At 44.0% G+C, this 23,285-nt stretch overlaps 1 protein-coding gene across 17 annotated transcripts in view; it reads right to left on the bottom strand.

Annotated features, from left to right (window-relative positions):
• The window catches only part of MAGI2 (membrane associated guanylate kinase, WW and PDZ domain containing 2), a 621,598-nt gene that overhangs the window by 33,723 nt on the left and 564,590 nt on the right, over positions 1-23,285 (bottom strand). For 15 of the 17 annotated variants that reach the window (XM_082239441.1, XM_082239456.1, XM_082239451.1 and 12 more), the window contains 4 exons: positions 20,148-20,304; positions 17,236-17,476; positions 14,729-14,872; positions 901-1,039 (listed from right to left, as the gene is read on the bottom strand). In XM_082239441.1, the coding sequence (XP_082095567.1) occupies positions 901-1,039; positions 14,729-14,872; positions 17,236-17,476; positions 20,148-20,304 (681 nt within the window). Of the gene's footprint in view, positions 1-900; positions 1,040-12,402; positions 12,662-14,728; positions 14,873-17,235; positions 17,477-20,147; positions 20,305-23,285 lie in introns of those variants that run through there. The other 2 variants (XM_082239452.1, XM_082239447.1) reach the window with 2 other exon arrangements.

The raw sequence follows: 23,285 nt of genomic DNA, 5'->3' as shown, positions 1-23,285 counted from the left end.
ATTGGAACTGTATCTTTAAAGCTGGAGGGGATCTATTCCACGGCCCACAGGGCAATATCCCAGGGACACAGTCCTTACAGTCCAACCCTCCAGGTACCCTGACTCCACCTTTAAAACCTGGGACTTAGAATGCTTTGCAAAGCCTCCCTTGAGCTGCGAAGCTATTGACCTCTGCCTAGTTCCTCTGGCTAGTGCAGCTCTTTTGCATTTTTGCATGGATACAAAACAGACAAGGCTGGGCAATCTTAATGATATATTATGCATGTTTATACTTTTTGCTAACTTGTGTTGTGTTCCTGTTTTCTAGTCTATTAGGTTCCCCAAACAGCTTGCAATTCCCCCCCAATTGTAAACAAACAGTTAAAAGCGCATTAAAACCACTACTCTGAAAGCAATTTTAACCTTCCCCCACTGCACACAAACGAAACTGATCAAAAAGCAGCAAAATTGGCAACTAATTCAAAATAGACATCAATAGAAAAAGAAAATGCATACTCTGGAAACCTCTTTTGATGATAGTATTCACAAATGTTTGTTGTTTTGATTACCAATTGAATTATGTAATTCTCCCCAACAAGGTTATGCAGCCTGTATATGAGAGAGCTACCTGAAAATCATTGACGAAACTCTTCTTAGGAGTTTATAGCATCTCTTCCCCTGTCAAGCATTGCATCTAATGGGTCTTTTGGGCCTTGTGTAGCTGGGAATAATGCAATTCTACCTCTGCTGCTGGTAGGTATCTACAAAAGGCATACAGCGATTTAACTACGCATTATGGCATGTACTTCCAGAGGGATGCGGACTGATTTGACATATTTGCAATTGACACATAGCACTGAACAGATGCAATTTCCAAGACAAAAGAACCACAGATTGATACTAATAAAAATGAAAACCCACCATATTCTGGGACCTGCCCGGTTCCACGTTTCAGTAGCAACCGCACTCTCCTGCCGCCAGATTTGATTAGTTCTATTGCTCTGGCATGCGTCATGTCCCTTGTGCTTTCCCCATTAATTTCAATTATTTGATCCCCCACCTGCCAGAAAAAAAGGGTGCCAGGTTAGACGAAAGGAAATGAAGCATTTAATTTTGGAAACACATAAACACACAGTGTCATTCACATATCATTCGTTTAATGCATTTGGATGTACTAGATACCTTAACATATTTTTTCCTCCTGCCTTGAATTAAAGATGAAGGTAACATTAACCTCAGTCATATCCTAGGGTCTCTCTCCTCCCTGACCCATAAGCCACATTTAGTTCAGACCGTAACTTGTACAGATGCTCGGGACCTAAGAAACAGAACTGTAGTAATGGGTAATGATAGAGTTTAACAAGAACCATTTTGCTGCATATCCTGAGCAGCTGGGGAATTCTGAAGGTCCTCAGTCCTGGGAACAGGATGGGCCTGTTCAGAGCTGCTCTGGTCTGAAACTGAAGGCTCCCCATGCAATTTTAGGCTTTCACATTTCCCAGGAGAAGATATGGAATAAAAGTAAAGTAAGAAACAACAACGGCACAACGTAGCAAAGTCAGCCCATTATTTAAATCCCATTTGTTTTCGTGATGGAATTAAATATGTGCTTAACTTTCTCCTACTGAAATCAATGAGAATGAAAAGCGCTTAACATGGGATGGATTGTGCCCCAGCTCTAAAAGAAAATCAAATCCTAGCAAATGATAGGGCACTTAAGACATTCTTTTTGAAAAGTGTGCTGCCTGGCAAAAGTGAGGACGAGGCCCAATCTTCAGTTAGGGTAGGAAATAGCAACCCTATTGATTGCTTTGTCGCTGTAATTACAACCCTATTCTTATGCCATTCTTAATCCGTCATTATTTTCTAAAGAATGTACGGCATTTTCCTTTACATCGCCATGTCTTCAAAGCTCAACTTATTTTTTATATGAAGATATTATTCTTTGAAAGAAGCAATCTATATCAGTACACTGAATGAATGGTTTCAGTTATAATCTTGAGTCAGGTATTTGCTCCCTGACCCACCGCATGGGAAAAGTGCAAATTTGAACCCAAGTTAAATTAACTCCCTGGTTTAGCAGATTTTTATTTGCTGCTGTTATTACTGTTAATGTATTTTTATGTTTTGTGCTATTTTATTGCTGTTCCTACTGTTTTGGATTGCTGTTAGCCTATGAGCTGCCTGAAAGCGGAACAGAAATATATAAGATAGCAAATCAATAAGCTGGCCTTCTTTTTTTAACTTCAGCATAATTCATACCTAGGTCACAAGCTGCTTCTTTTATGCCATATGTGCACTCTTTATTTATAACTGCTCTGCCTGTGTTTCTTTTGAGAAACATGTTAGAAAGTAGTCCCCACGAACGAGTATCTTGATTTGTCAAACAAGCTACACTGATAAGAACGGCGAATGCGACACCAGGACTCCCTAAACCCCACCGCTGTCTGTTTTCCTGCGTCTTGATGGGCCAGAGGTTATCACCCACATCAACAAGAGCATGTGGGCTCCGTCAAAGAAGCACAGTATCAACAGAACAACAGCTGACTATCCATGCTTTCCAGCTAAAGAAAACTGCAGCTCATTTTGTTGGGACATTTGATCACTGCAGCACAGAATGTCATAAAACCTAGATGGGATTTTCTGAACAAGTAGAGCTGCTGGAGAGCAGGACACATAGCTGAGCAGATTAAATAAGCACATTTATCAATACCAGAGCAACACACCTGCTCTGCAATAGCTCAGCATGGGGAGAGCTGCCCCTGAGAGCATGGAGACAATTCTCACTATGGGAGGCATCTGAAAATCAACTCAGACTTTGGGTGGAAATCTAAGTCATGTTTGAATATGAATGATTTCTCTCTCTCTCTCTCTCTCTCTCTCTCTCTCTCTCTCTCTCTCCACCCCCCCCCAAATGAAGCTACCTTATCCTGACCCATCTGATTGGAGCTGGACCTGTATGTTAGCATTGATGTTTCTAAACTTTTTAATGTCTGCAGCTAGAAGAATATTAATACTAATGGAAATAAAAAAAATTCCTTCCAGTAGCACCTTAAAGACCAACTAAGTTAGTTCTTGGTATGAGCTTTCGTGTGCATGCACACTTCTTCAGATATTTTGACTATGGCAGACCAACACTGTAATACTAATGGAAAACAGCTACTACCTTGACTCTACAGAGGCATGGCTGAATAGATTGTGGAAGAATCTTACAGAGAAACTAACCCAGCATCTTAAGAGTGCTAAGGAACACAAAGAGCAAAGATGATTTTGACACATTATGGTACAGTACGTGTTTATTCTGCACACTGGAAAGGACAGTGTTGTTCCCTCAGCGCTAGCTATCTGTGGCTCACTCTGGGACAATCCGTTAAGATGGAGAGTAGAGGGCGTTAAACTGCTGTATTAACTTCTAAATTATTGTACAAACCTGCCTAATGTTTGGCTGTATCTTTTACATCGCATATGCATGGAATATTTATTGGGAAGTGGGGGAAATGTGTGTTGTTTCAGGGAGGAATATTTAGGAAAGGGAAGGCTTGGGTGGCAAGGGGGCTGGGAGCCAAGGATCTGCGATGATATTTGGGGTGGAGAGGAAGGCACAGTGGGAGATACCATGCCAAGTCACTAATGTACCTAACTGCTTGATGTCGGCACACCCCAAAAATAAAATGCAGGCTTTCATCAGAACACAGTGTTCGTGTCACACCCCCACACAAAAACTTCGTTTGCATTTCTGATCCATTGTAAGTTGCATCTTAATTACTCTTTTCTTTCATATTTATGAAAGCAGGAGAGTGTGTTGCTTTAAAGAAAAAGTCATTTCAGTTCAGATTAATTCAGATTCTCCAGCCAGGCTCTAGAACAACTGAGCTATGAAATTGAGCGGCCTGTTTTGTGACAATAATGAGGAGATAATATTCCTAGGGAGCATCTAAGTGACATTTTTATTGATAGGTTAATTACAAATAAAATTGTAAAGCTTTTAAAAACCATTAAAATAAAGAGACTCAGATGTATGCAACATTTGTATGTACTTTTTTCTTTTAACCCTCTATTTAGCAGGTAAATCATTAATAAAATTCCTACTAGATTTCTCCCAGTAAATAGCTCTATTATTTTCTTTGACACGTCAGGTTCCCCCAGATAAGCGTATCTATATTGATCCAGCAGAACTGCCTTTCTGATTGCTTTGTCCTTAGGATTCTGGTTTGGCACTACATGAGATGCAAGGGCAAGCATTTCTTTTGGTGGCTGGGGGCGAGGAAGACTAGTTGGCCTGGTGCAGAGTTCGGTGGCCAGGTTGCTCACCAGGATTTGAGCATATTACACCGATCCTGGCCCAACTGCACTGGCTGCCCATTAGTTTCTGGACCCAATTCAAAGTGCTGGTTTTGACCTATAAAGCCTTAAACACTGCAATACCTCAAAGAATGCCTCTGCCCATTGGAACTGACACAGACCCTGTGATCATCCTCTGAGGCATCTCTTCCATGAGAGGTCTAGAGGGTAGCAACATGAGAACAGGCCATTTCTGCTGTGGCTCCTGGTTTGTGGAATGCTCTCCGTACAGAGGCTCACCTGGCGCCTTCATTACATGTATTTAGGTGCCAGGCAAATACATTTTTCATTCAACCAGGCCTTTTGGGCATGTATGTGGGAGCGGGGTTATTGGTTTGTTTTGCTTTTTTATGTATTTTGTGTTTTCACTTTGTATTTTTATGTTGTGAACCGCTCTTTGATCTTCAGATGAAGAGCAGTACACAAATCTAATAAATAAATTTTAGAGGGGCCCAGAAAGATCCTGCAATGTCTCTGTACAGCTGCATGGTTTATAGAGGCTGCCTTTAAAAGAACCAGGCTGCTGGATCAGACCAAAAGACCACCCAGTCCAGCATCCGGTTCTCACAATGGCCAACGAGATCATAGAATCATAGAATCCTAGAGTTGGACGAGACCACAAGGGCCATCGAGTCCAACCCCCTGCCAAGCAGGAAACACCATCAGAGCACTCCTGACATATGGTTGTCAAGCCTCTGCTTAAAGACCTCCAAAGAAGGAGACTCCACCACACTCCTTGGCAGCAAATTCCACTGTCAAACAGCTCTTACTGTCAGGAAGTTCTTCCTAATGTTTAGGTGGAATCTTCTTTCTTGTAGTTTGGATCCATTGCTCCGTGTCCGCTTCTCTGGAGCAGCAGAAAACAACCTTTCTGATAGATAGATGCCTATGGGAAGCCCAGAAGATGGACCTGAGCGCAACAGCACCTCTCCACTTGTGATTCCCAGCATCTGGTGCTCAGAGGCACACTGTCTCCAACTGTGGTCGTAGGACCTAGACATCATGGCTGGTAGCCATGCAAAGCCCAATCCTCCATGACTTTGCCTAATCCTCTCTCAAAGCCATTCAAGTTGGCGGCCATTGCTTCATCTTGTGTGGGAGCAAATTCCATTGTCATCTATGCGCCGTGTGAAGAACTCCATCCTGTCTGTCCTGAATCTTTGAAACCGCAGCTTCATTAATGGATGACCCGGTTCTAGTACAGTGGTGCCCCGCAAGACGAATGCCTCGCAAGACGGAAAACTCGCTAGACGAAAGAGTTTTCCGTTTTGGAGGTGCTTCGCAAAACGAATCTCCTATGGGCTTGCTTTGCAAGACGACAATGTCTTGCAAGTTCCTGCTGGCCCCCCCTTTTTTCTAAGCCGCTAAGCCGCTTATCAGCTGATCCGATCAGCAGATAAGCCACTAAAAGCTGCTAATAGCGCTAAGCCGCTTATCAGCTGATCCGATCAGCAGATAAGCCACTAAAAGCCTCTAAAAGCCTCTAACAGCGCTAATCCTTCAATGGGCTTGCTTCGCAAGACGAAAAAAACCGCTAGACGAAGAGAATCACAGAACGGATTCTTTTCATCTTGTGAGGCACCACTGTATTATGGAAGAGGGAGAAACACCTCACTTTCTTCCCACCACACATTTTGCTCTGTGTACGTGCATGAATCATTTTACAATGAGGAAACGTATTGCGTGAAGTATTCCTGGAGGAGGGAAGGTTCACTCCTCAGGAACTCCAAGAGAATGAACTTTGGGGAGCCTATGTCAGCCAGGCAGACAATAATGAGCCAGAGGAACCATGGCTCTGACTCAGCTTCCAACTTCCCTGTGAGAGGTTGGAAAATCGGCAACAGAATAAAGATCTAGGAATTGGAATCGAAGGAATACTGAGGAAAGAGCTGACTTGTGGTGGGGTCAGTGGGGAAGACAGGCATTAATTGGGCCTTTTGATGAACGCAGGTTACTAGATGTGCTTAGCAGGTTAGTAAATATTTTCAGTCGACGTGCGTGGTTGGTTTATGACGTGTCAAAGCAATTACAGTTGCCTAACTTAAAGCTAGTTGCCTGCTGTGCCATTCTTGAATGAGCAGGCCTCTGCCAACAAAAAAAAAAAACTCATTACAGGTGTGCTGCTTCCCTGCTGCACCAGAAATGTAGGTAATTGCATGTGCGGGCTTTCAACCTGTGTTAAGTGGGGAAATTTAATGGTAAAAACAGCCCCCGATGATTGTGCACAAAGGGCACTGCTGTCTGCCATCTCCTTAATGCATTTTATAATTAAACCTCTTGAAAGAGACTAATTACCCTATGGAAAGTGACATCTCCTATTTATACGTGCATTGTAGCTTCCAAATTAAATATTCAATATCTTATTACTTTTTTCATCCTTCCTCCTGATAGAAAGAAGCAGCCTGGGAAGGGCCCTGCATTGTGCAAGTTCCCCCACAGCATGGGGCTCCCTCTCTCCTGAGCTGAAAGGCCCTCTCTCGGTGAAAGTTAACTCATTAAAGCAGTCCTTGTAACAGCAGATCCAATGCACAGGCTGCTGCCATTGGTGGCTGGTGTAGCTCAGCTGAATTTTTGCTCTAGCCCTTCACTTACTAGGTGGCCTCAAGCAAGTCATAAGAATGTTGGAGAAGCCCTGCTGGATCAGGCCAATGGGTTAATAACTGGGTTGATTAACTACCCGCCCTTTGAATGGAAGAACCTAGATAGCTGCCCAGCAGAACGGCCAGATATTAGCGTAATTGCTTTCAGATGGGGTTTCCATGCTGACTTCCCATCAATAAGTAATCCCAGATATTTAAATCTGGGTACTTGCTCAAGGGTGTGACCGTCTAGAGTCCACATGGATTTGGTAGCCCTCTTGCCAAATTAAGTGTCCTTGGTTTTATCATAGTTACTTTGAGATCTTTGTGGCCAAACCTTACGCCAAAGAATAAACGGACATAAATCTGACATCAAGAATCACAAAACAGAGAAACCAGTAGGAGAACACTTCAATCTCCCAGGACATTCTATACAAGATCTCAAAGTAGCTGTTTTACTACAAAGGAATTTCAGAAATAGACTGGAAAGAGAAGCTGCTGAATTACAACTCATTACCAAACTTAAAACCATGGAAAGACCTGGGCTGAACAAAGACATTGGATTTTTATCTCACTATACATGACTAAACCATTTCTCACCTTCTCACCCCTTGCCTTTTCCTGTAAGACCTATTACAGTCGTTAAGAGTCGTCAACAGGCTCTCTCAGCTATCTGCCAATCTCCCATTCCCACCACCCTTCTGAGTAATACCCCTCCCCACCTACTCACTATATAGAAGGATCTGGCAACTTCTGTTTCAGTGTATCTGAAGAAGTGTGCATGCACACGAAAGCTCATACCAAGAACTAACTTAGTTGGTCTTTAAGGTGCTACTGGAAGGAATTTTTTTTATTTTGACTATGGCAGACCAACATGGCTACCTATCTACTATCTGTGCCCTTTGTTCTGCTACATGCAAAGCCCTCTCTGCTCAGTAGGAACAGCCAGTGGCGTAGCGTGGGTTGTCAGTACCCGGGGCAAGGCAAGTAATTTGCGCCCCCTAACCCGTGGATTTGCGCCCCCTAACCCTAACCCCCAGATGTTGCGCCCGGTGCGGCTGGCCCCCCTGCACCCCCCACGCTACACCACTGGGAACAGCAAGCTCCTGGGCTACTTCTGCAGATGCTGTCCTTTCTACCTGTTTCATCAGCAAAGCCTGCCTTGCTTTCTGCACCTGGCTCTTCTTGCTCGCTCACATCTACTCGCATCTTCAAGCCTCCAGCCATTCCTCCCCTCCCTCCCCCTGACCTGTCCTCAGTGCCCCACTCCCCTGGTTCCAAGCCTTCCTCTTCTGAGGCTTCCCTAGGGGGCTTCCTGGCTGGTGCTTCCCACCACTCCTTTTCAGCCAGCCAGTCCCTGACTCAAGGAAGAGGCATTTCAGATATCTGGGGCCACGCGCTAGTGTGAGCACCTTAAATTCAATCCAGAAACAAACTGAGTTCTAAACGGAATCCAAATCAGGATTCTGGCTGCTGTATTCTGCCCAGCTGAAGTTTCTGAATTGTCTTCAAGGGCAACACCACCTAAATTCCTGATCCCAGACAAGATCTGCACACGACCTTCCCTTCCCCAAGTCTTTTCCACCCCAGACATTTTTTTTCTTACTGAGCAGGGTCAGCCCTACCATTAGGCAGAGTGAGGAAGTCACCTCAGGTGGCTGGTAGAGTGGGGAGCTGTGGAAGCTCCTCTTGGGCCACTGGCCATTGCCCTTAGCTGGAGAGATTAGAGCTGTGTGTCCCATGACCTGCCAGGAATATCCTAAACTGCCCTTTGGCGCAGGTGGGCGATGGTACCCCATTGCCAGTGTTGAAGGAAGAGTCAGCCGCCAGTCCAGTCAGCTCCTGTGCATGGGATGGAGAGGGAGGTGTGCAGAGCTGACATCCATACAGCTGTGCGGCATAATGATACCTCTCACTGTTTTCTCTGCTTACCAGGCCTTTGCTCTTTGTCACAAAGAGCTTATCATTTGTCTCACTGGGAATCATGTTCTGTTTTTATAAATTGGTTCAAATGCCCTTGGGCCCTCACTTGTGGGGTGCCTCAGGGTTCCGTCCTCTCCCCCATGCTTTTTAACATCTATATGAAGCCGCTGGGAGAGATAATCAGGGGGTTTGGACTGGGTGTCCATCAGTATGCGGATGATACCCAGCTCTACCTCTCTTTCAAATCAGAACCAGTGAAGGCGGTGAAGGTCCTGTGTGAGTGCCTGGAGGCGGTTGGAGGATGGATGGCGGCTAATGGATTGAAGTTGAATCCTGACAAGACAGAAGTACTGTTTTGGGGGAACAGGGGGCGGGCTAGTGTGGAGGACTCCCTGGTCCTGAATAGGGTAACTGTGCCCCTGAAGGACCAGGTGTGTAGCTTGGGAGTCATTTTGGACTCACAGCTGTCCATGGAGGCGCAGGTCAATTCTGTATCCAGGGCAGCTGTCTACCAACTCCATCTGGTACGTAGGCTGAGACCCTCTCTGTCTGTGGACTGCCACGCCAGAGTGGTGCATGCTCTAGTTATCTCCCGCTTGGACTACTGCAATGCGCTCTACGTGGGGCTACCTTTGAAGGTGACTCGGAAACTACAGCTAATCCAGAATGCGGCAGCTAGACTGGTGACTGGGGGCGGCCGCCGAGACCACATAACACCGGTCTTGAAAGACCTACATTGGCTCCCAGTACGTTTCTGAGCACAATTCAAAGTGCTGGTGCTGACCTTTAAAGCCCTAAACGGCCTCGGCCCAGTATACCTGAAGGAGAGTCTCCACCCCCATCGTTCTGCCCGGACGCTGAGGTCCAGCGCCGAGGGCCTTCTGGCGGTTCCCTCATTGCGAGAAGCAAAGCTACAGGGAACCAGGCAGAGGGCCTTCTCGGTAGTGGCGCCCGCCCTGTGGAACGCCCTCCCATCAGATGTCAAAACGATAAACTACTACCTGACATTCAGAAGACATCTTAAGGCAGCCCTGTTCAGGGAAGTTTTTAATGTATGATATTTTAGTGTTTTTTGGTTTCTATGGAAACCAAAAAACACTAAAAGTGGCTGGGGAGGCCCAGCCAGATGGGCGGGGTACAAATAATAATTTATTTATTCATTTATTATTATTATTATTATTATTATTATTATTATTATTATTATTATTATTATTATCTCCAGGAAGGATATTTTGAGCTATAGCATATCATTACAATGCCCCTTATTTTTATGGTATGGAGCATGCTGCACTAATGTGAGGCAGCAATGTTTTCTAGATTACTGCCTGTGATATTCTAATGGCAGAAGCCTTAAAGCATGAATGTTGCGCAGCATCTTAGATGAGAGCTATAATTTAAATAACTTATTCCAGAACACTAATGTATAATTTTTGACCAAACTGTGGGAGGCAGTGGAAGACAGGAGTGCCTGGTATGCTCTGGTCCATGGGGTCACGAAGAGCCGGACACGACTAAATGACTAAACAACAACAATGTATAATTTACCAATGGTCATGCTAATCCTCTCCACAGAGCCCAAAGTGTGTATAACTCCAGCAGATAATGCAGTCTCAAAAACAATTCTGCTTGAAATTTCATTTTTTTAAAAAAAGTTACATTAAAAGTTGAGATTATTAGCTGACCTTTCTTTTGTGGATGCTGTTAAAGATTTCCTCTGACCCATGAGATTTTAAAGACATTTCTAACAAGACAACCCAAGTTGTTCTGGAGAATCAAGTCAACCATATATAACAGCAATCTTGTTCCTTCCCTTTTATTTTTCCTGAAATAGATTCTGTGGATTGTCCTCAGTTTGTGTAAAGATACTGTATAATGGATCACCTATTTGCTTCTGATTTATGATAGCATCAACTGCACAGCTGAAACAGATTTAGCATCCTAGAGGAACTCATTTTGCATTTCTTTGTTGTGTATACAATAAATCTGGCCAATTTATGTCTCTTTGTCAATACAAGCCTGCTTGGGACTAGTGTTTGTGGAAAGCTAGCAAACTGGTGCCTTGCCACACTTTTGTGTGCTGTGTAACTAAGGCATTAGTGCTCAATTTAGTTTCAAGAATTATCAGAGCAGTCAGAATCCAAGGCCAGTTTTGCTAAAACTGGATAATGATATATGAAGCAGGGAATTAGGATAAAGTCCTTCAAATGCCTTCAGAGTCTGCTTCAGAAAACAAAGGATGGTTAAACATAGATCGTGAGTTTTGAGGTTTATTAGAAGCAGATTAACTTAAATGTATGATTCAGACCACAGGCGATGCACAATTTTCAGGCAGGAACTATCTTAATTGCGAGTGGCTTCCTAGTTCATGATTATATATTTATAGACAGCCTCTGTAAACTTCTCTGTCTCCAAAATGATCAGGGCACTATACTTATCCTCGGAGATTTTCACAACAACTTTGTTGGGGCATGTTAGGCTGGAGATGCAGGTGACTTGCCCCAAGGTCACCCAGTGACCTTCTAGGCTGATGGGCTGAGTGTGTGCAATGGGTACATGGAGCAAGGTGGGCAAGACTGTGCCCGCTGGCTGGCCCCGACATCCTCTGCACATTCACTAGAAACTCTGAACAGAGCCCATGATGTATGCAAGCTGGACACATAGGGCTAAGATAGTTAGCAGCTGATAAGCTTTCAAACATGACACTCATATTTCAGGAATTGGCAGAAACTGCTAGACTCCTTAGCAGCAGAGAAACATGTTGAATAGAAGAAGAAGAAGGAGGAGTTTGGACTTGATATTCCACCGTTCACTTCCCTTAAGGAGTCTCAAAGTGGCTAACAATCTCCTTTCCCTTCCTCCACCACAACAAACACTCTGTGAGGTGAGTGAAGCTGAGAGACTTCAGAGAAGTGTGACTGGCCCAAGGTCACCCAGCAGCTGTATGTGGAGGAGCGGGGAAGCAAACCCAGTTCACCAGATTACGAGTCTACTGCTCCTAACCACTAGAGCACCGTCATATCAGAAACATTGATTACAGAAAAGAAAACACCTTCAGGTAATTTGAATTGGCTGTATGTTGACTTGAATATCTCTATATCAATGTAACCTAAGTAAAGAGTTCTGTTTACTCAAATATCTTATTAGCCGAATGTCTGGGGCAACTAGAAAATGAGATTGTACTGTAATTTTGCTCTCAGCACCCAGGAGGCTTTGATCTGTTGCACTTGTTGAATACAAATGCATTCTGTTTGCTTTCTGTTCCCGGCTGCACTTTCAATTGTTTTTTTACCCTTTGGTGTTCCCAGTGTTTCTTCTATAAATGAACACCTCTTCTCTAATCTCTGATGAGTTCAGTTCCATCAGTCTTGTGTACCCATCATTCTTAGTTCGTTTGTTTGTACTGAGTCTATTGACCCATCCAGTGAGCCTCACCAAAGAGGCTCTTGCACATCGTCTTAAACGCAGGATTGCTGTTTCTTTTTATTCACCTGCTTTTCTCTCTCGCATGAGTTTGCTGAATGAGCTCCAGTATCCCAGCCAACTGCAGCCTTCTCTGACTCACAGATACCTCAGGGTAGAATGCTTTGGGGTAATGCTTTATTGATGATGACAAACTCTCACTGTGCGATGCAAAAGGCTACACACTCCCCAAAGCACTCATTTACAGTGAAGTGTTTGGAAACCACCAGAGTTAGCTCCTCAATAGCTCAAGCACCACCTATACTTTGAAGGCATGGGCAATTTTGGCCCATGCTCAAGTCTGCAGGAGACAGAGACATTCTTATGAAGCACCTACATCTATGACTTCATGCAGCTTTCTGTAACGTGTGTCCTTGTGCCTGTATATAATACAAAGATGACAGAGTTACTCATGCCTCTGTCCTTCTCGTGGAAATAACATTCAGTGACATTGCTGTAATCTAAAGAAACTCCCTCAACCAATCTTTAATTAGTTGGCTTCAGAATGGAGGAGGACTATAGCTAGCATGAGTGAGTGTAGAATTAGGAAGATTACCTCCCTGCCCCCAATTCAGAATGTCATGAATGAAAGGTGCAAGATATGTCAGGTTTCCCCCCGATAAGATGCTTATATATTGTCAGAAAGAAATTGCCAAACAAACCCGGGGGTATCAGGAAGTAGAGGCATCATCAAATCCACAATGCATGATGGAAGAGACTTGTTTATCTTTGTGTTACTTCTTCCCTATTTAAGGACAGCACTTTTGGAATGGTTATGAATGCATCTATTTTTAGTTCTCCGCTCTCTTTCTGATCATTCACACAAAGCCCAACAACAAATACATAGTTTTCTCTTTTGCAATAAAAAAGTAAACAAAATACTCTATAGGCTGGTAGTTAATATTTAAATATTGCCCTTCTCAAGTCCCTGAGTGCTGTCTCATAGATTAATTCTCGAGAAAACCCTTTGTTGCATAGAGATCACTGCAAAATTATGGTTTCCAGAGCTAAAAATAACTTTACATTAAGAGAAGCTATTTCCTGCATCAAGAAGAAAGAGCAGCCGCTGAACATTTGGATGAGCTCCATGGACTATTATGCATGAGTAATCAGGCACAGGCAGCTTTTTAACTTTCTGACAATGCAATCCTATACTGTACGACGTGTTTCGCCAGAAGGAAGGCTCACTGAGGTCAATGAGGCTCCCTCCCAGATGAGGAGCTATAGCATAAATCCCAGCTCAAGACTCTATACTTTGAAGGCATGGGCAAGTCCCACCTCAAGACTCTGGAGAGGGAGAGGCTTAAGAGAAAAAGTTGCAGGGCAGCATTCATGCAGCAAAGTCCTATATGCTTTGAGTCTGGCTGGGAGTTATTTTCAAGTAAGTGTACACAAAATCACAGCCTGACATCCTGAGCCTCCACATGCTTTCTTCAAAGTACGTTTGACTTTGTTCAATGATAGTTGCAGAGCAACCAGTACGTTTGCGTTGGTGATGACCTTGAAAGCCCTAAACGGCCTCGGTCCAGTATACCTGAAGGAGCGTCTCCACCCCCATCGTTCTGCCCTGACACTGAGGTCCAGCGCTGGGGGCCTTCTGGCGGTTCCCTCACTACGAGAAGCCAAATTACAGGGAACTAGGCAGAAGGCTTTCTTGGTAGTGGCACCTGCCCTGTGGAGCACCCTCCTACCAGATGTCAAAGAGAAAAAAAAACTACCAGACTTTTAGAAGACACCTGAAGGCAGCCCTGTTTAGGGAAGCTTTTAATGTTTGACGGACTATTGTGTTTTAATATTTTGTTGGAAGCTCCCCAGAGTGGCTGGGGAAACCCAGCCAGATGGGCAGGGTATAAATAGTTAAAAAATATTATTATTATTATTATTATTAGTAGTAGTAGTAGTAGTATAGAAAGCCACCATAGTGCACCCCTAGTAAAAACTCAATTCAGGGTGAATATGACTTAATGGCTTCAAGTTACTAAACAGGAGGAAAAACTTTCTAATAGTTTGACAGTGGAACAGTCTCCCTTGGGAGGGTTGTGGACTCTCCTTCCTTGGAGGTTTTTAAGCAGATGTTGGATGGCCATCTGTCATGCATGATCTACCTGAGATCCCTGCATTGCAGGGGGTTGGACTAGATGACCCTTGGGGTCCCTTCCAACTCTACAATTCTGTGGTTCCATGATTCAATGACGTAGACCACCAGTGTACGTTTCACCAGGTTTCTGGTCACATGACAAACCTGAAAGGGGTTTGGAAGTCTCTCCTTGCCCTTTCCCCTTTTGGGGACTCACACTGTCTTACGTTAGACTGGCGAGCCACTGCTAAACTGGGACAGCCCAAGATCTGCCAAATCCAAACTCTCTAATCCTGCAAGATTGTGGGTTTGGACTGTGCCGTTCCTTTCAAGTACCTCTGCTAGCTCCCGCCTCTTCAACCCAGCTTACCCTCATTCTTCCGTTTCTTATTGCTGGCCCATCTTCTGCCAACCTCAACACATAGAGGTCCATTTTGTACTCTCTTCCTCCTCGAATGCTGAATCCAAATCCTTTGGCTCCCTTCTCCATGTCCACAGTAAAATAATCAAAGTCCTGTATGGTCAAAGAACAGGGGGGAAATGAATCATTTTAATGAATGGAGAGCGATTTTCTTTATCGAGGCTACAATTTTCAACCCAAAGCTAAATTAAATGAAAATACTTGTGACTCAGCTTGAATTACTGCAGACATGGGGAACCTTTGGCCCTCCAGATGTTGCCGAACTACAACTCCGATCACCCCTAGCAAACATGGCCAGTGGCCTGGGATGGTGGAAGTTGTAGTTCGGCAATATCTGTAAAGGCCAAATGTTCCCAACATCTGTTTTAATGTTTGATGCTACAGCCTGGTTCAAACACTTACTAGTTGGCAGCAGGGATCTAAAATTATGTGTGATACATGTAGTCCACATGGAGGCTGATACTCAAAAAGGTCCAATTCCAATGATCATTCATTCTTTTTTTTTGTTTTTTTTTTACTGGGAAGAATCATGCAAATCTGGCAGTTGTGTTTTCAGCCTTTGATGTGTATTGAAGAGGAAAGGAGTGTACTTATTTCTCCACACAGGCTGTTGTTATCTGGTAAGTATCTGATCTGGGTACATGGCTGTTTTTTTATGTTTTTGCAGCTTTGGGGGAGATGTCTGAATGCAGCCATTATATCAGCAGATAAGCAATTTGAATGGGGTGTGCCAATACCTATGGCGAATCAGTGTCACAAACCATAGCTTTATGGTGGCTCCTTAAGATCTGTCCCAGGCAGATTGGTCAGTGGAAAGAAAACCAAGGAGGCTGGAGTATATTTACCTGGAAGTAATCCTAGTGAAATAAATGGGACATACATCCATGGAAATGGTTATATGATTGGGATGCAAATCAGCTTAACTCTAAGTATTTCAACTGTGGATTGGAGATAACGCTGTGAAGGAGATTTTGAGGGTATTAAACACTTCTCTTAATTTTTTTTAGAAAACGTATACATAAACAGAAGTTTTCTTGCCCTTCTGAATCACCAAGGCACTCTCAATCTGAATTATACATGATGCATTAATAATCTCTCTTTCCCTCTGTAAATTTCCTTTCCCCCTCCTTTCAGGCCCACTTTATAAAATTAGCAAAACCAAGCAGGAAAGCTTTCCCTAGGCTATAGGGTGAGGGAGGATTGCATGTCTGAATGCTTCCCCACAGAGGAATTTGTTGTTGTTTAGTCGTTTAGTCGTGTCCGACTCTTCGTGACCCCATGGACCAGAGCACGCCAGGCACTTCTGTCCTCCACTGCCTCCCGCAGTTTGATCAAACTCATGCTAGTAGCTTCAAGAACACCATCCAACCATCTCATTCTCTGTCGTCCCCTTCTCCTTGTGCCCTCCATCTTTCCCAACATCAGGGTCTTTTCCAGGGAGTCCTCTCTTCTCATGAGGTGGCCAAAGTATTGGAGCCTCAGCTTCACGATCTGTCCTTCCAGTGAGCACTCAGGGCTGATTTCCTTCAGAATGGAGAGGTTTGATCTTGGGGCTTATCCACACCATAGGAGCCAACTCCTAGGGGCCCTGCTCTGCTGCCCCTCCAGTTTGGGGGTGCTCTCCCCAATGTTCAGAACAATCAGGGGGTGGAGTAGGTCAAGCATGGAGCTGAGTGTAGCACAGCTCTACTGGCCGGCTCCTCCTCCTGCTGTGGAGGGGAAGGAGGGGAGAAGCAGCCCCCAGCCGGTGGCGGTGACAGGAGGAGGAAGAGGAAGCTGATTGTGGAGCTGAGCGCAGTTCAGTGCAGCTTCAGTGGCCGGTGGCTCCTTGTGGTGATTGCCCGAAATAAGCTCAACAACTTCTTTGGTGATCAAAAGCTCAACAACTTTTGCTGGGCCCCTGATCGTCCAGATTTTTTACTTCTTGAAATATGGCAACTCTACCAAAGTAGCAAAATCTGTTCTAGGATTCCCCCTGCCCCAATCCTCCAGAGCAGATTTGGGGAGGAGGGGAGGAAACTGGGGGAAGGCCCACTGCACAAGTAGAAATCCTTGTGCAGAGGAACATGTTAGTTGGATACTGCCCATATCAATGCATTCAAAATTTAATTGATCCTGTGCATCTGCCTTATACTAACTCATTAGACCATTGGTCCAACTAGTCCAGTATTGTCTACTCAAACTGGCAGCAGCTTTCCAGAGTCTCTGGCAGAGCCCTTTCCCATTGCCTTTGTTTATGTGGGCAAGTCAGGGATTGAGCCTGGGAAACTTCTACACGCCAAGCCCATGCGCTACCCCTGAATGGTATCTCTTTTCCTTTCCTGCATGCAAACCACTAGGTTTGAGACTTCAATTAAATATCAACAGACAGAAGTATCAAACTTCATCGTGAATGGCTTTGGGCTTGGTTCAATGGAAAAACGTTATTAGAACGATAGATACAAACAGACAGATACCTGGGGCTGCCTGTAATCTGATAAAGGGTATTGCCTGGTGTCAGGAGAATGTTGCCTGTAGTCTATCAACGGAGGCTGTCGGTAGTCCAGAGGTGGCGGTTGCTGGTAATCCAAAACTGGAGGGTGTCGGTAGTCTAATGGAGGCTGCCGATAGTCCGTTGAAGGCTGCCTATAGTCTGTAAAGGGAGGTTGTCGGATGTCGGGCTTCACATCCTGCCGTGCTTTTACCTCTGACCTATAACTAAGCAATAAAGAATTGTTACGCTGGAACCTTAGTGAGGCATTCTTTAAACTGAAAACTTGGTAGCTGTTAAATACGTTTCAAGAAAAGCAAACTTCTGGGTTGCAAAATGAGTTGAACTGAATTGGGTGGGAAATGATCTGTGTCAGGAGGGATCATACCAGATCAAGGTGATAGTTAGAAGCATGATGCCCACGGTTGGTAAATGGTGAGTGGAGACTGTGAGCGGCTCAGACAGATGTGACTGGTGGTAGCTGGGCAGTCAGCCTTTTTTTTTGTTTTGCACTGCCTGCGCCATCCTCTCTAGCTGTTGCTGGTGAGGACATACTTATTCTCCCTCTTTGATTGTCCTACGGTAGCTGTAGGTGCTTTGTCTCAAATGGCTGCTGTTACGGGGGAACACCTGTGCTCTAGTGTAGTCCAGACTGGCAGTACCTTCATTCTTTGAAGCTGGTGTGTCACTAGACATCACTCCCTTAAGAACAAGACCCATGCACACTCATTTTCAGAAAGCGCAATGTAAATGTTTGTCTAGTTTTGCCCTGAAGATTAAATAAAATAAATGTGGGCATTTATTGCAATGTTTCCCTTTCCATATTTTAAAAATAACTCTGCATAAAAATTCACATGCATCTTCAAAGGTCAGTCAAAAGTGTGCAGGGCAGGCACAGGCAAACTTGGCCCTCCAGATGTTTTGGGACTACAACTCCCATCATCCCTGGCCACTGGTCCTGTTAGCTAGGGGTGATGGGAATTGTAGTCCCAAAACAGCTGGAGGGTCGAGTTTGCCTGTGCCTGGCGTAGGGTCACCCCCAGTCTGCCATCGCTCTCTCCCTCTCTGCTACGCCTTTCACTCCCTTTCTCCCACATTTCTCCACTCTTTCAGCCACCCCTTTCCCCCTTTTCTCTCTTCTTGCCACCCAGATGACATTAGCTCAAAGGCCACATGAAACTGAGCTGTTCTCTACTCAATGTCAAGGATCCAAAGAATTGAACAACTAGTTTCACCCACCTACAGAAGTTCTGATCCTGTGTTTCTTTAACCTCATCCTTTGTAGTAGCAACATTTCTTTATTTCTATTTTACATTTATGCCTTACTGTTCTTCTGTCCTGGAACCCAAGGCAACATACACAAGGAACAGAAGATTGCCTCCCATCCTGAGCCAAGCCTACTTGGCTTCAGCAAAGTTGGTGCACTGGGTTCCTTCAGATCATGCCCTACAATCTTTTGAAATGGAAAATATGTTCAGAAGCAGTTTGTGCTAAGGCATCAGGAGGTCTGCTCTCCAAAAAGTATAAGAAGTTAACAATCAAAAGCTCCCACTGGATGCACCTAAAGTAGCTTTCTTAAAGTACCTTATAAAGATTTTGGATCATTAGCATCTCAGTCTTCAGCACATTACTTAAAAGTAAACCCCACTGATTTCAAAGGAACTTGCTTCTACAGTTAAGTGTGTTTAGGATTGCAGCCTTAATTTTGTAGGAGTGTTAAATGAATATGACATACAGAGCATTGTACTTGAACCACAACTAATTAGTCCTTTTTATAACACTGTGTAGGAACTTGGAAACTGTCATTTACTGTTGGGTCAAGGTTTGGACGAGGTACATTGGTAAATCAATGATGTGAATGACTATAATGATAATGTATTAGGTCACATTTTACAAGACGAAAGTTAATTCAAGGACAAAATATAATTGTCTGGAAATTAGAAAATGGCCATAGAAGTTTTAACCTGATACTTTCTCTTAAGGTAGAGCTTTCTTACTTGTGTCCATGAAGGATACAAAAAAGTAGATTGGTAACTAACATGGAGAAATGATTTGGAGATTAATGATCTGCTATAAACCAAGAAAGCTGTAAATTTGCTTGAGAAAATGATTTCTAATACTGGTTTGTTTGTGTGGCTCATGAGAGGGAGTCAATTTTAAGATTAAAAAGATGGAACAGCATCATAACCATATTTGACCCTCATGACCACTTCTGATCAAAGTAACTTTTGTGCACCATTTTCACATGATAAGGTGTTTTATGACAACAATGCAAGTCATATTGTCAGGAATCGGGTAGTGCAGCCAGTGATGTAATATTCTGAGGCAGTACCATAAGAATTCTTAACATGAATAAGGTAAAATCATGTCAAAAGTCATTAAATGAAAGCTTTGGCAATTACTACATAGGCAAAGTGCCATTTGCGCTAGGTTCCACTCACAGCAAGAGATACGTAATCGCCAAATTATGCACTGTTTCATTAGCATAAAGGGCTGGATGCCGGTAGCCCGTGAGAGGAATTCTGCTCAAAGAATGGTCCCTCTCACAGAAAGAGTTGGGGAGGTACTTCCCTGACTTACTCCCTGTAGCTCCTTCTGTTCCTTAAAAATATGCTCAGGAACAATGTGGGGAGTGAAACAGAAGAGAAGACTTGGGGGGAACTGCTCCCTTCTCCTTCCATGAGTGGGAGCCTCTCCTGATCACGGTCCTTTCTGCGAACAGAAAGAGCCCTTCTGTTTGTGGGAGGGCTATTCTGATCTGAGCCAAAATGTTGACTACATCTCAGCCGCCCCCTTCACTTCCCCCAAAGGGCCTCCCAAACCCACCATTAGGGAATCACAGTCTTTCATTGTATACCTGGAGAAAGCAGAATGCTGGATCACCTGCTCTTTCCTTACCTGTTTTCGTGTCCTTGGGACTGGAGAGGCTGTGGAGGCGCTGGCTGTGTTATGGGGCTCTGCTGGGATAGGGGGCTTTGCTGAGCCATGGGGCTGTGCTGCTGTGCCATGGGGCTCTGTTTTTCTGAGCTGGGTGCGGAAGCTGGGCTGTTCAGCTCTGCATAACGGAAGACTGGTGATTAGAGAGCTGTCACCGCGTGGCATTTAGTAAAGGGCAACGGGAGGCAATCATTGCTGTGTCATACCCCATCTCAGGCAATTTATGTTCTGTTGCTTTTATTATCATGGCTTGTAATTAGATTTTAAGACACCTGAACTTAGAAAGCTTCATCTGATCGTGTTTGAAATCTCATCCTGCTCTGGCTGGCATGCGTGTTATTCAAAACCCAGTTGGAATTGACATACACATTTCATTTCTCAGAGTTCCTTCCAAGGGCAGAGAGAAATATGGAAAGGTTCCATTTTGAGAAAAAGAGAGAAAATGAGAGCTACAGCTCTGCAGTAGAAACTTTAGACAGCTTAGGCCCACACGTCTAAAACGTGAGCACAACAGTATCAGATGGAAGATTTTCATAGATAGTATCATGCTCATGCAAGGTTTCAAATCTGGACCCCTGGACCTGTGAAGCATGATGTAAGGAGGAGAGGAAGATGACAGTGAAAGGAAAGGGAACTGGAAGAGAGAAATCTTGCTTGGATTCAAAACCATTTGGCCACAGATAATAGCTTTCCCAAATTTATGTTCAAGATCTGTTTTGAATGACTAACAGACCAATCACAGACTTCCCACAGGGTTCATGTGCATGAGGAAGTGTGCACAGGATTGCAGCCTAATTTACTCAGCGAGAAGGGGATGAAGGATTTGGACTGGAATAGAACTAATGCATTTGAATGAGTGGAGGAGAGTAGGGTTAACAGAGACATCTTCAGAAAAACCCTGCTTTTTCTTAGCCCAACTTCACAAAAACCCATGTCACAGTAAATCTTTGTCAGTCTTCTAAGGCGCCACAATATTCTTTGCAGTTTTCTTAGGTTTTCCTTCTTCTATTCTCCATGCTCTGTTCAACTTCTAAGCACCTAAATATCTAGCAAGCTATTAATGTACAATTGCTATTATCCATTTTGAATCTGTTGGGCAGTGCACATTTAGACAAATAAAACAGGCAGGAAAGCAAAACTATGTAGGCTAGATCAGCTGCCTTTGAACTCAGCTAAACATTTGCCATTGCCAAACAAGGTCAGCCCCTCTTAGGTGCATAAGATATTAACAGATATTTGTAAATGTGTATGTGATATAGTGTTCTTTTTCATACTGTAGCACTTCCAATAGGGAAAATATATCCAGGAAGCAAAGAAGTTATCCATGCAGAAACACAGACTGCTACAGAATCACACAACTTATGTATTCAACATCTCTAGTCTTTTAGTATTGTGCTACTGGGATGTAAAGCTACACAGACTACTTAATGAAACAGAACTCATCTCCTTTCCCTGTACCTCTAAGAACCCAATTCTCGCGCCAAATGTTGATTGCTTTGTGGGCAGAGATGGTTAGAGAGAAATGTGTTTTTCTCCAATCTGTCTTGCATAGTCTGCAACCATATTTATCTCTGCATAAGCCCATAGCAGCAGCAGCAGCAGGGGTTGCTGAGGCATAACAAGAGAGAGGTCAGTGTGGTGCAAACACACAGTTAGAGCCAATCCAGTGTTCCTGTCGATGTGTTTGCACTGTGCCAACCTCATCACCTCCTTGCCCCTCCCTCTCTTGGGGCCCTGCAGCAATGCCAGCACTGGGGCATCAGGTAAGTGCTGCTGTCCAGCTACCCACTGCTAGCTATCAGTACCAAAATTCAGGAACTGGGTAGGGGAGCAGCACTGGGTTGCAAACGACACAGGAAGCTGCCTTATATCAAGTCAGATCATTGGTCCCATCTAGCTTAGTCTACACTGACTAATAGCAGCTCTCCAGGGCTTTGGGCAGGAAAATGTCCCAGCCTTACCTGGAGAATGCCAGGTACTGAACCTGGGAGCTTTCGCATTCAAAGCATGTGCTCTATCACTGAGCAATGGCCCTTCACATGATGCAGTTAAGGAAGACACTTGATTTGCCTTCAGAGGGTTCTAAGCCCCACCCCCCAAAGTGCCCCCAGCCTTCTTGAAAGGTAAGTTTTCTTATAGAAGAAAAACAACAACAACAACAACAACAGAGAACTGTGATTTATCAGTGGGGAGGGCCAGAGACATTGTTGTACTAGAGGCAAAAAAATCCAGAGCATGTCTCACAATGGTAAAAATATAATAAATGAAAATGACCAATCATTTGCTAGCGGCCCGTTAACCTTCTGAGCAAGGAGGGCCATTCATCATGCCTAATGGTAGTGCCAGTCTTGCTATCATTGGGTTTGATCCAGATGAAGTTAGTCAAACTTGATTTTCATTTATTTTAATGGAACATTGTGATTTTTTCATGTTGATTTCAGTGATAAATGTGCAACAAACTTTTGAATCCAGCCTCTTTAAGTTAATAAAATGGTGAAAAATATTATATTTTAAAAATATTTTTATTCAGTGACATAAGACAAACTGATAAACGGGAGGGGGAGGGAAAATCTATATCTTATGTTGCTTTCAGTGGGGAAGGAGGATGAATTTATGCCTTTCCAGGCAATAAGGTATGAGCAAAATTACCGCCATTAGATCAGAATGCTCTCCTCATATTTTGGGCAGAATTTAACACCCACTTTGTGAGTACACAAGGTACAAAACCATTGGAAGGACAAGTTCCTAATGCTGAAGAGTCATTCTGTTTGTGCTCCTGTGGTTTTGAATCTGTTCTCAGTTGCACAACTGGGAGGGGAAAAAACCAAGCAGAGCTGACGTCAGTGGAGTTGCAATTATGTAAAGTGGGGTGAAAATGGAACAGGGGACGCTAGTGATTATTTCCAACTGCTGTATAATGTTAGTTCTCCCAGGAGGCAAAGGAGCAGACCCTGCAGTGCTTCATCAAGGCCTCTCCTGGTGGTTCACAGATACTTTTGCCATTTGAAGTGTTTTTGAAGGGCTCAGATTCTCTTCTAGCAAGGTCTGCGGGGATCCAGCAGTAACATTTATATAATGCCACGCACTGGCTGCACATAT

Source organism: Podarcis vaucheri (genome assembly GCF_965113315.1).
Source record: "Podarcis vaucheri genome assembly, chromosome: 10".
Taxonomy (NCBI): Eukaryota; Metazoa; Chordata; class Lepidosauria; order Squamata; family Lacertidae; genus Podarcis; species Podarcis vaucheri.
This window is presented reverse-complemented; position numbering and strand designations above follow the sequence as displayed.